Consider the following 15,877-nt stretch of genomic DNA (forward strand, 5'->3'; position numbering starts at 1 on the left):
GCTCGGATCGGATTCGCACAGCCAGCACTGCAGTGAGAGAGAGTGAGTGAGCCAGGTAGGGGCAGAGAGCTGCGAGTGCGAGCGCGCCCCCCCAGATGTTGCGCCCGGTGCAGCCGGCCCCCCCTGCACCCCCACGCTACGCCACTGCCTGCGTGGCAGGGGGTTGGGTTAGATGACCCTCAGAGTCCCTTCCGACTCTACGATTCTGTGAATCTGGCAGAGAGAACCCCGCTGCTGCCATTTATAGACCCTCTTGTGTCGCTGCCTCCTTGTGATGATGTGGATGAAAAAAGGGGTGTGTGGAAACGGCATATGCAAGGCACCTCCTTTTCTACTTCGCACTGTTAAACTATGGAACTCGCTGCCACTGGAGGCAGCGATGACTACCCACTTGGATAGGGCTCTGAGAGAGGGTTGGGCAAGTTCGTGGAAGATAAAGCTATCAATGGTTAATAGCCAGGACGCCTAAGCTCTGCCTCCATTCTCAGAGGCAGCAATGAATCCAAGTTAGTTGCTAGAAACCCCAGGAGAGCAGATTAGCTCTTGTACTCGGGCCCCATTTACAGGTTTCCCACAGACATCTGTTTGGTCCCTGTGAGGACAGGAAACCGGACGAGGTGGGACACAGGCCTGATGCACCAAGCTATTGTTTGGTTCTCATCATTTGGATGGATGGCGGCTAATGGATTGAGGTTGAATCCTGACAAGACAGAAGTACTCTTTTTGGGGGACAGGAGGCGGGTGGGTTTGGAGGACTCCCTGGTCCTGAATGGGGTAACTGTGCCCCTGAAGGACCAGGTGCGCAGCCTGGGAGTCATTTTGGACTCACAGCTGTCCATGGAGGCGCAGGTCAATTCTGTGTCCAAGGCGGCTGTCTGCCAGCTCCACCTGGTACGCAGGCTGAGACCCTACCTGCCCGTGGCCTGTCTCGCCAGAGTGGTGCATGCTCTGGTTATCTCCTGCTTGGACTACTGCAATGCGCTCTACATGGGGTTACCTTTGAAGGTGACCCAGAAACTACAACTAATCCAGAATGCGGCAGCTAGACTGGGGACTGGGAGCGGCCGCCGAGACCACATAACACCGTTCTTGAAAGACGTACATTGGCTCCCAGTACGTTTCCAAGCACAATTCAAAGTGTTGGTGCTGACCTGAAAGCCCTAAATGGCCTCGGCCCAGTAGACTTGAAGGAGCATCTCCACCCCCATCGTTCAGGCCAGACACTTAGGTTCAGCTCTGAGGGCCTTCTGGCGGTTCCCTCATTGTGAGAAGTGAGGCTACAGGGAACCAGACAGAGGGCCTTCTCGGTAGTGGCGCCCTCCCTGTGGAAGGCCCTCCCATCAAATGTCAAAGAGATAAACAACTACCTGACATTCAGAAGACATCTGAAGGCAGCCCTGTTTAGGGAAGTTTTTAATGTGTGACATCTTAGTATATTTTTGGTCTTCGTTGGAAGCCGCCCAGAGTGGCTGGGGAAACCCAGCCAGATGGGTAGGGTACAAATAATAAATTATTATTATTATTATTATTATCCACCCTGCCTTTGCCTGACTTCAGGAGTTCCCAAATGCCTCCCCGCCCAGGAAAATTGCTGGACCGCTCTCCCTTTTTTTTTTTTTTTTTTGCCCACTGAAGCAATGGTAATGCTCTTTTCCAATGTTAATATATGTTGAATTTTTATTAACACTTGAAAGAACAAAGATAAGAACAGCATACAGAAATAAACATCAAATACCAAGCGTTTTTAAAACATAAAAATGAAGAGAGAGACAAGGACCACAGCAATCCACTGAGGCAGGCATCTCTTGAAAGTGCTGCGGTGGAATCGTGGCCCCCACTTTCGGAATCCCTGATCCTTGGCCATATTACAGAGGATTAGAAACCGTGGCCTCCCTGGTTCCTGTCGCCCTTCCCTATGTCAGGCATTGTCAACCGTTTTGGGGCCTGCAAGTGCCTTTGCAAAATTGAGAAACTGTTGTGGGCATCACACAAGCCCTTCAGCCAACCACAAACTAGTCCAGGGGTCAGCAAACTTTTTCAGCAGGGGGCCGGTCCACTGTCCCTCAGACCTTGTGAGGGGCTGGACTATATTTTAAAGGGGGGAAATGAACGAATTCCTATGCCCCACAAATAACCCAGCGGTGCATTTTAAATAAAAGTACACATTCTACTCATGTAAAAACACCATGTTGTTGTTGTTGTTTAGTGGTGTCCTCGTGAACCCCTGGACCAGAGCACGCCAGGCACTCCTGTCTTCCACTGCCTCCCACAGTTTGCTCAAACTCATGCTGGTAGCTTCGAGAACACTATCCAACCATCTAGTCCTCTGTTGTCCCCTTCTCCTTGTGCCCTCCATCTTTCCCAACATCAGGGTCTTTTCCAGAGAGTCTTCTCTTCTCATTAGGTGGCCAAACTATTGGAGCCTCAGCTTTAGCTTCACTGTCCTTCCAGTAAGCACTCAGGGCTGGTTTCCTTAAGAATGGAGAGGTTTGATCTTCTTGCAGTCCATGGGACTCTCAAGAGTCTCCTCCAGCACCATAATTCAAAAGCATCAATTCTCCAGCGATCAGCCCTCTTTATGGTCCAGCTCTTACTTCCATACACTATGTAGGCCCCACAAATAACCCAGAGATGCATTTTAAATAAATTCTACACATTCTACTCATGTAAAAATATGCTGATTCCCAGACCATCTGTCGGCTGGATTTAGAAAGCGATTGGGCCAGATCCGGCCCCTGGGCCTTAGTTTGCCTACCCATGACCTAGTCTGATAGCTATAATAGAATGCTTTTTTAAAGCCTAATTTCAGTGGGGCAGGGCTGCCAAGAGCAGGTTGGGGCCCGGTGAGAAAAAATATATTTGAGCCCTTCCCCCCAGCAAGGGCAAATCAGCTAAAGATAAAATAAAATAAAATATGTAAATGCATTGTCTCATTTTTATGTTGACGATAAATAGGCCCTCACTTTGGCAGCATATATACTAAAACTGAAATGATATAGAGAAGAGTAGCGAGAAATAGGGGTAATAATTGAACCTGTTGCGAGTATTAATATCCTAATGACTAATATCAATGAGCACCCACACAATTGTCCCTGAGCTAAGCGTAGACTGCAAATGTCAAGCTTGCATGTGTAGCACGACACAAATGTGTATCAGACAACAGCGTCAAAGTTTTTAATGTTTGATGTTTTATCGTGTTTCTAATATTCTGTTATGGGACGCGGGTGGCGATGTGGGTTAAACCACAGAGCCTAGGGCTTGCCGATCAAAAGGTCGGCAGTTCGAATCCCCGCGATGGGGTGAGCTCCCGTTGCTTGGTCCCTGCTCCTTCCAACCTAGCAGTTCAAAAGCACCTCAAAGTGCAAGTAGATAAATAGGTACCACTCTGGCAGGAAGGTAAACGGCGTTTCCATGCGCTGCTCTGGTTTGCCAGAAGCGGCTTAGTCATTCTGGCCACATGACCCGGAAGCTGTACGCTGGCTCCCTCGGCCAGTAAAGCGAGATGAGCGCCGCGACCCCAGAGTCAGCCACGACTGGACCTAATGGTCAGGGGTCCCTTTACCTTTACCTTTAATATTCTGTTGGGAGCTGCCCAGAGTGGCTGGGGAAACCCAGCCAGATGGGCAGGATATAAAATTATGATTATTATGATTATTATCATCCACATCGAACATCAACATCATCACAAAAACAGGGAACGGAGACTGCACAGAATAAGATGTGCTGCCTTGCCGTTAAAGTACAAGAGCGAATGTTTGAATAGAGTAGCGCAATGCTCTGTTCACGGCACAAGTCTGCGAGCCGTTTCTTTCAGAATTGTGTGTGCATTGAACACGATACCTATAAGAACGGACCTCCGGAACAAATTAAGCTCGCAACTAGAGGTAGCACTGTATATTGCTAAGAAACAAAGCATGTGCAAAATAGTCAGGGCCCCTTCTAGACCACTAGGTGCGGAAATTTGTACTGGCTTCCCTTTCCCCTTGCCATCCCTTTTCCCACAAGGGCCATCGAGTCCAACCCCCTGCCAAGCAGGAAACCCCATCAGAGCACTCCTGACATATGGTTGTCAAGCCTCTGCTTAAAGACCTCCAAAGAAGGAGACTCCACCACACTCCTTGGCAGCAAATTCCACTGTCAAACAGCTCTTACTGTCAGGAAGTTCTTCCTAATGTTTAGGTGGAATCTTCTTTCTTGTAGTTTGGATCCATTGCTCCGTGTCCGCTTCTCTGGAGCAGCAGAAAACAACCGTTCTCCCTCCTCTATGTGACATCCTCCTCCTGCTGCCTGGAGGGAGGCAGCTGCGAGTGCCAGCCAAGACCTTGGTGGGCATGAGTACACAGGTGCCACATTGGCGATGGCTTGGCCTACGTCCTCGCACGCTTTCCGCCTCCTGAATTGCTCTTGCGATGGAGAGCCAGAAAAAGCTAACAGGTCCACTCTGGAGAGAAACTGGGGGTTTCATTTCCAGGAAAATACGCGGCGGGTGGGTAGCTTAAGTGATGCAACTCAGTAATTTTAGACTCTGGGCTTTAATGCTCTCACAGGGAGGGGAGGCGGCCTTTGAAGTCGTGTGCGTTCCTTCACTTACAAAATGTGGGGAACTATAGTTAAAGCTGTTGTTTTCCCAGTAGTGATGTATGGAAGTGAGAGCTGGACCATAAAGCAGGCTGATCGCCAGAGAATTGATGCTTTTGAATTCTGGTGCTGGAGGAGACTCTTGAGAGTCCCATGGACTGCAAGAAAATCAAACCTCTCCATTCTGAAGGAAATCAGCCCTGAGTGCTCACTGGAAGGACAGATCCTGAAGCTGAGGCTCCAATACTTTGGCCACCTCATGGGAAGAGAAGACTCCCTGGAAAAGACCCTGATGTTGGGAAAGATGGAGGGCACAAGGAGAAGGGGACGACAGAGGACGAGATGGTGGGACAGTGTTCTCGAAGCTACCAGCATGAGTTTGACCAAACTGCGGGAGGCAGTGGAAGACAGGAGTGCCTGGCGTGCTCTGGTCCATGAGGTCACAAAGAGACGGACACAACTAAACCACTAAACAACAACAAGTCCTGCTGCGTCTGTGGGGAGGGGAACTTGCTCATTCTGCAGAGTGGGGCTCTGGACATCTGCCTTAAAGTCCTGGCTAAGCGTTGCCGTTGTTAATCACCCCGTTTCTTCCTTGCTACCTAGGCCCACCCTCTACCCGCTTTGCGATCACTCTATGGACTAATTTGCAGGCTAGGCACAAGAGGTCACTGTTGTACATGGAAACTGGACCGGTTAACCAAGGGCTCAAACCTCTCCTGGATTACTTACAGAATGAAGTGGGGCTACTCCCCAAGAGTTGTTATCCCAGGGTAACAAACCCCTGTTCACTCAAATAAGAGTGTTTTGGTCACTCCCAGCAAGCCACTGCCACTGGGATAATTTGCAGAGTGCTGAGTTTCTTTAGGGAGGGAATGACGATCAGCCCCATATGTACACACCCTGGAGGTTGGGAAAACCACAACTTTTCTTACAATGAAACGAAAGTGAAATAGAGGCCTCTGATCTTGCCTCGCACATGCCAACTCCATGTGGACCAGTGCTGGATTTATGTATAAACTAAACAAGCTACAGCTTAGGGCCCTGCTCTGTTGGGGGCCCCCAAAAAAATTTAAAGGGAAAAAACCCCAGGATGTACATTTCCAAAACGTAAGATAAAAAACAAATAAAATAAAACAGACATACAGCAACAGTATTTTGTGTCGCAGAGACATCACCTTGCCAACAAAGGTCCGTATTGTAAAAGCTATGGTTTTCCCAGTAGTGATGTATGGAAGTGAGAGCTGGACCATAAAGAAGGCTGATCGCTGAAGAATGGATGCTTTCGAATTATGGTGCTGGAGGAGACTCTTGAGAGTCCCATGGACTGCAAGAAGATCAAACGCATCCATTCTGAAGGAAATCAGCCCTGAGTGCTCACTGGAAGAACAGGTCCTGAAGCTGAGGCTCCAGTACTTTGGCCACCTGATGAGAAGAGAAGACTCCCCGGAAAAGACCCTGGAAAGATGGAGGGCACAAGGAGAAGGGGACGACAGAGGATGAGATGGTTGGACAGTGTTCTTGAAGCTACCAGCATGAGTTTGACCAAACTGCGGGAGGCCATAGAAGACAGAAGTGCCTGGCGTGCTCTGGTCCAGGGTGTCACGAAGAGTTGGACACGACTGAGCGACTAAACAACAACAACATATATTCAACACAAAAAATGGCGACAATTTGTTGTTGACAAAGGACAGTTGGACATATAAAGGGCCCCATTACCTTCAGTAGCTTAGGGCCTCATCATACCGGAATCCAGCCCTGATGTGGACTCCTGATGTGGATGTGACACAAAAGTAAGCCAGCTGGAATAGCTCAATCGGTAGAGCATGAGACTTAATCTCAGGGTTGTGGGTTCGAGCCCCACATTGGGAGAAAGGGGGTGCATTGAAGGGGGTTGGGCTAGATGACCCTCGTGGTCCCTTTTAACCCTACAATTCTATGATTCTAACCCCGCTCTTCCTCATCCCTACTGCTGCCTCCAGAAAGCCATGCCACTGCTGGGAAGGGGTTGCTGCCCCTTGCCTTTGCTTCTGACAAGAGCACCTTCCTTTCTTCTAGAATATGGCTAGGTGAACTAAGGCCGGGGGGGGGCAGATCCGGCCCAATCACCTTCTCAATCTGGCCCGCGGATCGTCCGGGAATCAGCGTGTTTTTACATGAGTAGAATGTGTCCTTTTATTTAAAATGCATCCCTGGGTTATTTGTGGGGCCCGCTTGGTGTTTTTACATGAGTAGAATGTGTGCTTTTATTTGTGGGGCACAGGAATTTGTTCATTTCCCCAACCCCAATATAGTCCGGCTCCCCACAAGGTCTGAGGGACAGTGGACCGGCCCCCTGCTGAAAAAGTTTGCTGACCGCTGTTCTAGAACTACAAATCCTCTATAAGAAGGCCTTTAGGGGAAGGGCTGCGGAAGGTTCCTGGCTTAATCCAGGAGAGAGCCAGTGTGGTGTAGTGGTTAAGAGCGGTAGTCTCGTAATCTGGTGAACCGGGTTCGATTCCCCGCTCCTCCACATGCAGCTGCTGGGTGACCTTGGGCCAGTCACACTTCTCTGAAGTCTCTCAGCCCCACTCACCTCACAGAGTGTTTGTTGTGGGGGAGGAAGGGAAAGGAGAATGTTAGCCGCTTTGAGACTCCTGAAGGGGAGTGAAAGGCGGGATATCAAATCCAAACTCTTCCAAACTCTTCTTAATCCCCAACATCTCCTGTTAGTCTGCCCCTGGTCCTTTGCAGGCTCTCCCAACTCTCTCCAAGGCATGAAAAGTTTTTTGGAAAGGGGACCCCTCGGGAGAAAGAGGGTTCGCGAAGGACTGGGTTGGAGAGAGTCTCTGTGGGCCTGGCCCAATATCATCCCAAAAGGGAGGGCGTCAGCTGCCAAAAGTCCTGCTTGCTCCATCCCTCGATTTAGGCTCCAGGAATGTCTCTGTTGTTCTAAACTTAGCTCGGTGGAGACTGGCCAGCGGAACAGGGAAGGGGGGGAGGGCGCTTCGGGCAGCAGAGCCTGTGGCCCCAATCCCAGCATACCGCTCCTACTTTATATATATATATTATTAGTTTTTTAACATATTTTTCAACAGTAATTAAACATACTTTTACATCTTACTCAATTTTTTTGACTTCCATCTGTCCTGTCTGAAAATTTCCCAATCTAATCTCTTGGTATGCATTTCTTATTTTCCCTATTGCATTTCAGACTCGTAACCAATATCTCGTATCTTTTCCTACTGTGTAACACTTCGTATATTTCTCCTTACAAAGCTGGCAGAGGCTGCCAGGCAGATAAGACCATGGTGCCAATGGCAAGTGCTATACGGCTTACCTGCCCGCGGACTGTCTCGCCAGAGTGGTGCATGCTCTGGTTATCTCCTGCTTGGACTACTGCAATGCACTCTATGTGGGGCTACCTTTGAAGGTGTCCCGGAAACTACAACTAATCCAGAATGCAGCTGCTAGACTGGTGACTGGGAGCGGCTGCCGAGACCATATAACACCGGTCCTGAGAGATCTGCATTGGCTCCCAGTACATTTCCGAGCTCAATTCAAAGTGTTGGTGCTGACCTTTACAGCCCTAAACGGCCTCGGTCCCGTATACCTGAAGGAGCGTCTCCACCCCCACCGTTCTACCCGGACACTGAGGTCCAGCGCCAAGGGCCTTCTGGCGGTTCCCTCACTGCGAGAGGCCAAGTTACAGGTAACCAGGCAGAGGGCCTTCTCGGTAGTGGCACCCGCCCTGTGGAATGCCCTCCCACCAGAGAACAACAACTACCAGACTTTTAGAAGACATCTGAAGGCAGCCCTGTTTAGGGAAGCTTTTAATGTTTGATGCATTACTGTGTTTTGATATTTTGTTGAAAGCCGCCCAGAGTGGCTGGGGAAGCCCAGCCAGATGGGCGGGGTATCAATAATAAATTATTATTATTATGAGTTGCACCTCTAAACCCACTCAGTGGCTCCATGGGTAGCTGATGTGGGGCCATCTGGAGGACTCCAGTTCCCATCATTCCCAGCCAGCATGCTCAGTGGTGAGAGTGTTGGATACCCCTGCCCTAGATGTTTATTGTGGTGTCATCAGAACTTGTGGCATTTGGGAGCGATGGACCTGCAACAACAACAACAACAAAATAGATTTTTTGTGTGATAAGGACAGAGAAATGTCCAGGAAAGTGTCGGATAACACAACATCGTATAACCTGCCAACAAATCAGAACTAAATAGATAACCCTGTCTAACCTGAGATGAGTAGGTAAAAATTTATGTTATGGGAATTTGAGGTATTTCTCATAATTGCATTTATAGAACTGCTTTAATTTTTGTATTATATAGACGTTATGTTTCGTATCTGACATGTTTGTTACATTTAAATGCTGTAAACCGCCTGTGGTCTTTTGAAGAAGGGCAGTATGGTATCTAAATTTACGAATAATCTCCCCACAAATTTAGGTGAAACAAATCAGAACGAGTGCTCCAGAAGCAGGTTGTCGACAGAGAGACACCCGAATTTCAGCTTTGTTTTTATGAATTTGATTTCTAATTCGTTCAAGCGGTCTACAAACCACTTATAAACCAAAATAATCTCTCCAAGCGGTGTACGGAAAAGACCGCACAGGAAAGGTACATATCATCTAAAACTAAAGAACCCGACTTTCTTCCTGGAAGAATAAAGGGGTGGGTGGGAAAATCTTTGCCAGGCACCGGAAGTCCTTTTAACAGGAGTGCCCAGTTCTGAGCCTGCTTGGTTTGGAATAAAGTTCTGTTCCCAGTTTGCGGGGAGGGAACAGTCAAAAGAACTGGGGGTGCCTGTCACAAAAAGCAGAGCTTCCCTTGCCCTTTCAGGGTCCAGGGTGAGGAATCAGGTGGAGTAGAGAGATTCTGATCAAGGGCCGCGCTTGCCTGACGCTGGCTCCATCTTCCCTGTGCCCCACCATCAGGTTATAATGGAGCCTGGGTTCTAGGGAGACTGTAGCGGAGCTCTGTGGCTGGGGAAAGGGAGAGACAGAGAGAGAGAGAGAAAGCAGGAGAGAGAGAGAGAGCTGAGAAAGGGTTAAAGAGGAGTCCAGCCTCTTGGCCTCAAACTCCATTCCTGGGGCCTTTAAATGGGCATGGGGTTGTTTGTGCCTGCGGCGGCTGCTGCGAGTCCCTGGCACAGAGGCATCCCAGGCTGGGCTGGGCAGGAAGGGCAGGGTGTGGTCAGGAGACGGGGGGGGGGCTTTTTCTGGGGCAAACTGAGCCAGGGAAGTGGGGGGAGAGACAGGACTTTGCAAGTTGGCTCAGGAGAGCCACTGTCAAAATTTGCGCAAGGTTTCTTTTTGCAGTGCGTAAAAGTAAAGGAAGGGGGGAGATCCGGCTCTTGCATGTTTGTGGGGCCTGGACGCTAGGGGAAAAAAGGTTGGGTGTGCTTGCGCGATTCAAGGGGAGAGCTGCTCGTGAGAGGGAGGGGGCGGGGGGTGTTCGTCCATGTGAGAGAGTGGGGAGGCAGGGGAGGAGCGCGGGTGTGTTTTCGGAGCACAGAAAAGGAGGAACAACGGTGCGCAAGGCAGCAGAAAGGACGGGGACAGTGGCGTGCGCGAGGGACGAGAGCGCACAAGTCCATGCGAGAAAGACTTGCAGTTCGGACAGCGTGAGAGGGGGAAAAGTCTGGGAAAGTTTGTGCGGGGAGAAGGCTGAATGTGAGACAGAGAGAAAGAGTCACGCGCATCTCCAGCAGCTGCCAGAAAGCTGCGCTCTCCATCCTGCCCGCCATTCTGGACCACCCTGTGGACTTCTAGAAGCCGGGTTGATCGCCCAGGAAGGAGAAGACTGTGCCCCCCATGGGGCAGGGGGGTGCCCGCCTGGCATAGAGGACCCAAGCCAGGGCGGCTCCTGCCAGCCGTCCCTGGATGTGGCTGGAGGCACGGCAGACGCTGGGGTGCCCCCTGCCCCCGCCATGGCTGCTGAGGTGCGACTGAAGAAACTGGAGGAGCTGGTCCTGGACCGGAGCTCTGTGGGTCTGGAGACCTTGGTGGACCTTCTGCTCTGTGTGCACCACGAGCTGAGCACGTCGCCCCTGGCCCAGGAGAAATACATCATGGAGTTTTTACAGTGGGGTGAGTCTGCCAGATCCTTGCTGGAAACCTTCCTATCCAGGCTTTCAAATAGCCACTGGCCCAGTAGCCAGACAGGGAAGCCTTTTCAAAGTGAAAGAAAAAAAGAGGGAGATAGTCTCCTTCTTTTTTCTGTTGTTGTGCCACAGCCCAGTGGTGTAGCGTGGGGGGGGGGGGCGGCCGCACCGGGCACAACATCTGGGGGTTAGGGTTAGGGGGCGCAAATCCACGGGTTAGGGGGCGCAAATTACTTGCCTTGCCCCGGGTGCTGACAACCCACGCTACGCCACTGCCACAGCCTTAGAGCTAGTAAAAATGGGCTTGTGGCATTTTTGGGGACGTATTAGCTCAGCTTTCTTTACCTGTGCCCAGATCCAGTGGCGTAGCGTGGGGGTGCAGGGGGGGCCAGCCGCACCGGGCGCAACATCTGGGGGGGGGGGCGCTCGCACTTGCAGCTCTCTGCCCCTACCTGGCTCACTCACTCTCTCTCACTGCAGTGCTGGCTGTGCGAATCCGATCCGAGCCGCCGGGTCGCCGCCCACTGTGGAGGGGAGGGTGCTAGGCGTGCGGTGCGGTGCGGAGAGAGAGCGAGGGACTATCTGGGGGAGCGACAGTGCAGCGGGGGGGGGGGGCGCAAATTACTTGCCTTGCCCCGGGTGCTGACAACCCACGCTACGCCACTGCCCAGATCCCACAAGCTGCCCTTTAATACTGAATGTTCTCCTATAGTTGCCTTGTCGGTCTTTAGCAATGGTCTTATAAGGTAGCCTTTTCCCCTGTCGCTTGTCTCCAGCTAGAGTGATAGACTGCCTCTGTTCCTGGATGTTCCACTTAGCTATTATGGTCAATAGCCATCGATAGACCTCCGCTCCTCAATGGGTTTGTTAAACCCCATAAAGTCATTCCATGTTATTGTTCTGGTTTTGCAGAAGGGGGGAAACCAAGGCCCTGGAATCACACGATTTGCAGTTGGGCTGCAAAACCAGTCTCTCCTATATTCTCGGCAGTGACACACCCACCCATGTCCATCTAAACTTGATTTGTTCTCTCGCCTCCCTGCCCGATTTAGAAACCTGGTTAGCTCTTGCACACTCTGTGCTGTTTCCTTTCCCTGCCTCCCCCAAACGGATCTTTCCCCTGTGCCTTGGTTTCCCTCGTGTCCCCTACATGCTCAGGTTTCCTCCTCCTCTGTGATGATCTCATCTTTGCTCTGCTGGGTTTGCCAGTGAGCAGAGCCACAGCTCATACTTTTAAGAACCTCCTGCAAGGAGTGGCCTCTGTATAGACCTGTTATTGATACTAGTAACCCTTGCCTGGCCCCTCACATCCCACCCAAGGCTGGTGGTCGTCCTGCTGCCCAGGACCTCGAAACCTTGTGAATCAGGTCCAACAGGTTAGCTCAGCTGATAATGGCAAGGTTGTAGTTTCGATCCCCCTATAGGACAGCTGCAAATTCCTGCATTGCAGGGGGTTGGACTAGATGACCCTCAGGGTCCCTTCCAACTCTGTTATTCTATGAAAACAGGCTAGCCCCTACCCCTGCTAGCGTAAGTTAAAAAGAGTTGGAGTAGGATTTGGGAGTCAAGGGTGCACATCTCAACTTGGCCAAAGAAGCTTGTTGGGAAATATTGGCTAGTGTCTCTCTCTGGATGGATCTACACACAGGAAACCCCCCCCCCCGCTATAAATAAGTCATAAATTAAATTGTTACAACAAAAGAAAAAAAAACCCTATGTAAAATCTCATAGAAAAGTTTTGTGCTCTACAGCACCATCTGGTGTTGAATGTTTATAATGCATGTAAAACACTGTTGTTGTAGCTGAGTCCTCTCAGCCTAGCCTACTTTACAAGGTTGTTTTGAGGATAAATTGAGAGCTATGTAAGCCAGTTTAAAGTCCTTGGATGAAAGGCAGGATATAAATTTAAGAATACTGCCCCAGGCTCTTTCAGGAGGAATGTCAAATGAATGAGTAATATAAAAGAAATCCAGTAATAAATGAAATAGCATGTTGAAGACCCCAAAAGGAAAAAATATTTTGCTGTTGACAAGCTTTTCCTGGCTAGTTGCTTGCGGCTCATTTCTTCCTCTCGTTGGTGATGCTGGTGGGGTTGAGGAGCGGGGAGGCCCCCGTTGATAAAAGAGAGATCAACAAATTGCACCCAGAAAGGCGTTTGGTTCCATTGCAAGGGGTTGGACTAGATGACCTTTTGGACCCCTTCCAGCTCTACAGATTCTGTGATGGGAATCTCCTTAACACCAAACGAGGCATCTTCCCCCTGGGTGCCATCTGTACAGGGGTCCTTTTTAAAAAAGAAAAGAAAAAGAAAAACCATTTAATCTATTGTGTAATGACACTTCTTCTTTGGTGATCACTGGTAGCCGAGTAAGATTGTCTTCCATAAACACGGTTTTAACAATGAGTCCGTAAGTGACTGTGGAGGCCAATTCTGGATCCACACATCCTTCCAGTGGGGACATTGGTTCCCGGGCGGGAGTTGATCACGGTGTGGATTTGCCAAGCGTGCCTTCCTCTTAGCACGTTTCTCCCTTGCGTCCTGAGTTCGAGTGCCTTCAAAGCCCATGACACCTTTGGTAAAGGCTGTTCTCCAACTAGAGCGCTCGCAGGCCAGTGTTTCCCAGTTGTCAGTGTTTATACTACATTTTTTTAAGATTTGCCTTGAGATAGTCTTTAAACCTCTTTTGTTGACCACCAGCATTACCCGAATGAGGTGTGGAAGGCTGGATTTCTGCCTTTGATTTTTGTGGCTCCCCACACTCACGCCCAACGAAGGCTGCTTTTCCCCTTGCCTGGGAAGGCCAGAGCAGGCCTCAGGACCGGCTCATCGTGCCCCTTGATTCTCATCAGCCCCATTGTGGCCAAAGATTAGTCCTGGAGGCACGATCTCTCAGAATCACAGATTTGGAGTTGGGAGTTGAAAGGGACCTCTCGGGGTCATCTAGTCCAACCCGCCCCCCGCAGTGCAGTTCTTCACTTTGAACATCCCAGGTTTTTCACGCAGCGGATGCTTGCATCTCATGTTTCTTGGCGCTCGGTTGGCTTGCTAGTTGCATTTTAGAGAACGGGCAAATTTCCTGCCTGTTTCCCACCCCACCGTTGGTGTTTCATTTAAGGTGCTTTAACCCCATGGCCAACTGCTTAGAGTCAGTGGCGTAGCGTGGGGGGTGCAGGGGGGGCTGCCCGCACCGGGCGCAACATCTGGGGGGGGGGGCGCTCGCACTCGCAGCTCTCTGCCCCTACCTGCCTCACTCACTCTCTCTCACTGCAGTGCTGGCTGTGCGAATCTGATCCGAGCTGCCGGGTCGCCGCCCACTGTGGAGGGGAGGGTGCCAGGCGTGCGGTGCGGAGAGAGAGCGAGGGACTATCTGGGGGAGGGACAGTGCAGCGGGGGGGGGGCGCAAATTACTTGCCTTGCCCCGGGTTAGGGGGTGCAAATTACTTGCCTTGCCCCGGGTGCTGACAACCCACGCTACGCCACTGCTTAGAGTTGCGTTTCAGCAGGAGCGGCAGAGAAGCTGCCCGCAGAAATAAATAAATATAGAAATAGAAGCGTTCGAGAGGGCAGGGAATGCAAGGCGCTGAGTTCGCAGTCAAACACACCAAAAGCCCACACTGTATCCTGGCTACAGTTCACCTGCTGGGAAGAAACCCAGATATTCCTTTGCTTAGATCTGTTTGTTGTTTGAGTGCCGGCCGGCAGGCCTTGAACAGCTGTGAATAACGTACAGTAATGGGATTTTCGCCTTTCTTTCCTTTGAAGTGTACAGAGGCTGGGGATAGGATGCTGTCTTCCTCTTCTTTTTTAAATAGAAGCAGGTTTTAATACCAGTCTTATTCAGGGTGGTGTGCCTTTTTAGGGTTTAGTTCTGGAAATCGGGTCGGTTCCTGGTGGATATCAGCACCCTGCGAACTGCTGCAGCTGGAAGTTGCGGGGAACGCATTTGTGCGCCGAGAAGAAACCATGAACTGCCCTCACCACTTCTGCCATGCGTGAATAAATTTGAAAGCGGTTAGTCAGTGCAGTGTAGCAGTTTGGGTATCAGACTAGGACCTGGGCCAGTCTTCTCTCAGACCTGCCTACCTCGCAAGGTTGCAGTGGGGATTACTTGAGGAGGGGGAGATTCGGGTACATCACGCTTTGAGCTCCTTGGAGAAAGAAATGTGGAATATAATGGCAAATAACGAATCTTCAGGGATCAATCTAAAAGTTATTGCAGTTCAAGCATGCCTGGAATTTAAGTGTTTTGATCCAGGCACACACACACCCCTTCTGCTGAACCCAGGCGGGTAGAACTTACATGCAAAGGAGGTTCTAATTACTGAATAGCGAGAGAGGCACTTTGCACATGTCTAGGTGTCATCTTGCTCCTGTTTGGACAATTCCAGAGCTGAGCCCTGGCACTGAACCACGTCTGTGTATGTGTGCGCGGAACGGAGCCCTCAAAGTCCTTGCTGACATTTTACGGACTCATAAAAAACCCTTTCAACAGCACGTGCCAGCGATCAGGAGTTCCCGGCTACATGTTTGTTTGTGTTTTGTCTTTTTCCTAAAATAAGGGGCTCTAGTCTTTGGAACTGTAAAGGGAACTACCTGGAAAACGGCGAGCCGCCTTTGCAAAGAGGACTCTGGGCAGCGCGGTGGCCGTATTATTTGTTGTCCCTGTTCCGTTCTCTCGCAGTCTCTCTCAAGCTTTGTGTTAGCTTCAGCAGAAAGGCAGAGAGCGGACAAGGGAGGGTTGTGCAGACTGTTCTGGCAGCTTCCTTTTCAACACCGCCGCCACAGCAAAGCACGCACGCCATCCCACCCCCTTGGCGGTGCACAGACTGCCTTTTGTGGACAAGATGGCATAGCCCTACCCCCTTTACCAGGGAGATCCGGCCGTGCGTGTTCCTGCGGCGGCCGGGGCTCGTGTGAGATGTTGCTCGGGCCGCGGAGACTTTGCAAAACGCCATAAAAGGCTGCATGCTATGGACATGCACTCTCCATGTGCCCGTTTAGCTGCCTCGCGTCGTCTTCCTCGCCTCCTCCTCCTTCTCTCCCCCCTCTCCCTGCTCCCCACTCCAACACCATGCTATTGGGGGGGGGGGGCTCAGTTCCAGGCCTAACACATGCCTGCAATCTCTGCTCATTTCTGTGCCATTAATTTCCTATCGTCGTGAGAATGGCACCAAACGGAGAGGGGTAGCTCATGCTGCAGA

At 50.7% G+C, this 15,877-nt stretch overlaps 1 protein-coding gene and 1 long non-coding RNA gene across 11 annotated transcripts in view; both read left to right on the forward strand.

Annotated features, from left to right (window-relative positions):
- The first annotated feature begins 9,728 nt into the window (after window positions 1–9,728).
- The window catches only part of DMPK (DM1 protein kinase), a 65,919-nt gene continuing 59,770 nt past the window's right edge, over window positions 9,729–15,877 (forward strand). For 5 of the 10 annotated variants that reach the window (XM_083455026.1, XM_083455024.1, XM_083455021.1 and 2 more), the window contains exon 1: window positions 9,729–10,661. In XM_083455026.1, the coding sequence (XP_083311152.1) occupies window positions 10,502–10,661 (160 nt within the window). In that variant the 5' untranslated portion in view covers window positions 9,729–10,501. The remainder of the gene's footprint in view (window positions 10,662–15,877) is intronic. The other 5 variants (XM_083455028.1, XM_083455029.1, XM_083455022.1 and 2 more) reach the window with 3 other exon arrangements.
- LOC310684936 lies at window positions 10,674–11,372 on the forward strand. Its single transcript, XR_014514985.1, has 3 exons — window positions 10,674–10,814; window positions 10,957–11,040; window positions 11,357–11,372. It is a non-coding gene; the product is annotated as an uncharacterized lncRNA (long non-coding RNA).

Source organism: Podarcis tiliguerta (genome assembly GCF_965153285.1).
Source record: "Podarcis tiliguerta genome assembly, chromosome: 8".
Taxonomy (NCBI): domain Eukaryota; kingdom Metazoa; phylum Chordata; class Lepidosauria; order Squamata; family Lacertidae; genus Podarcis; species Podarcis tiliguerta.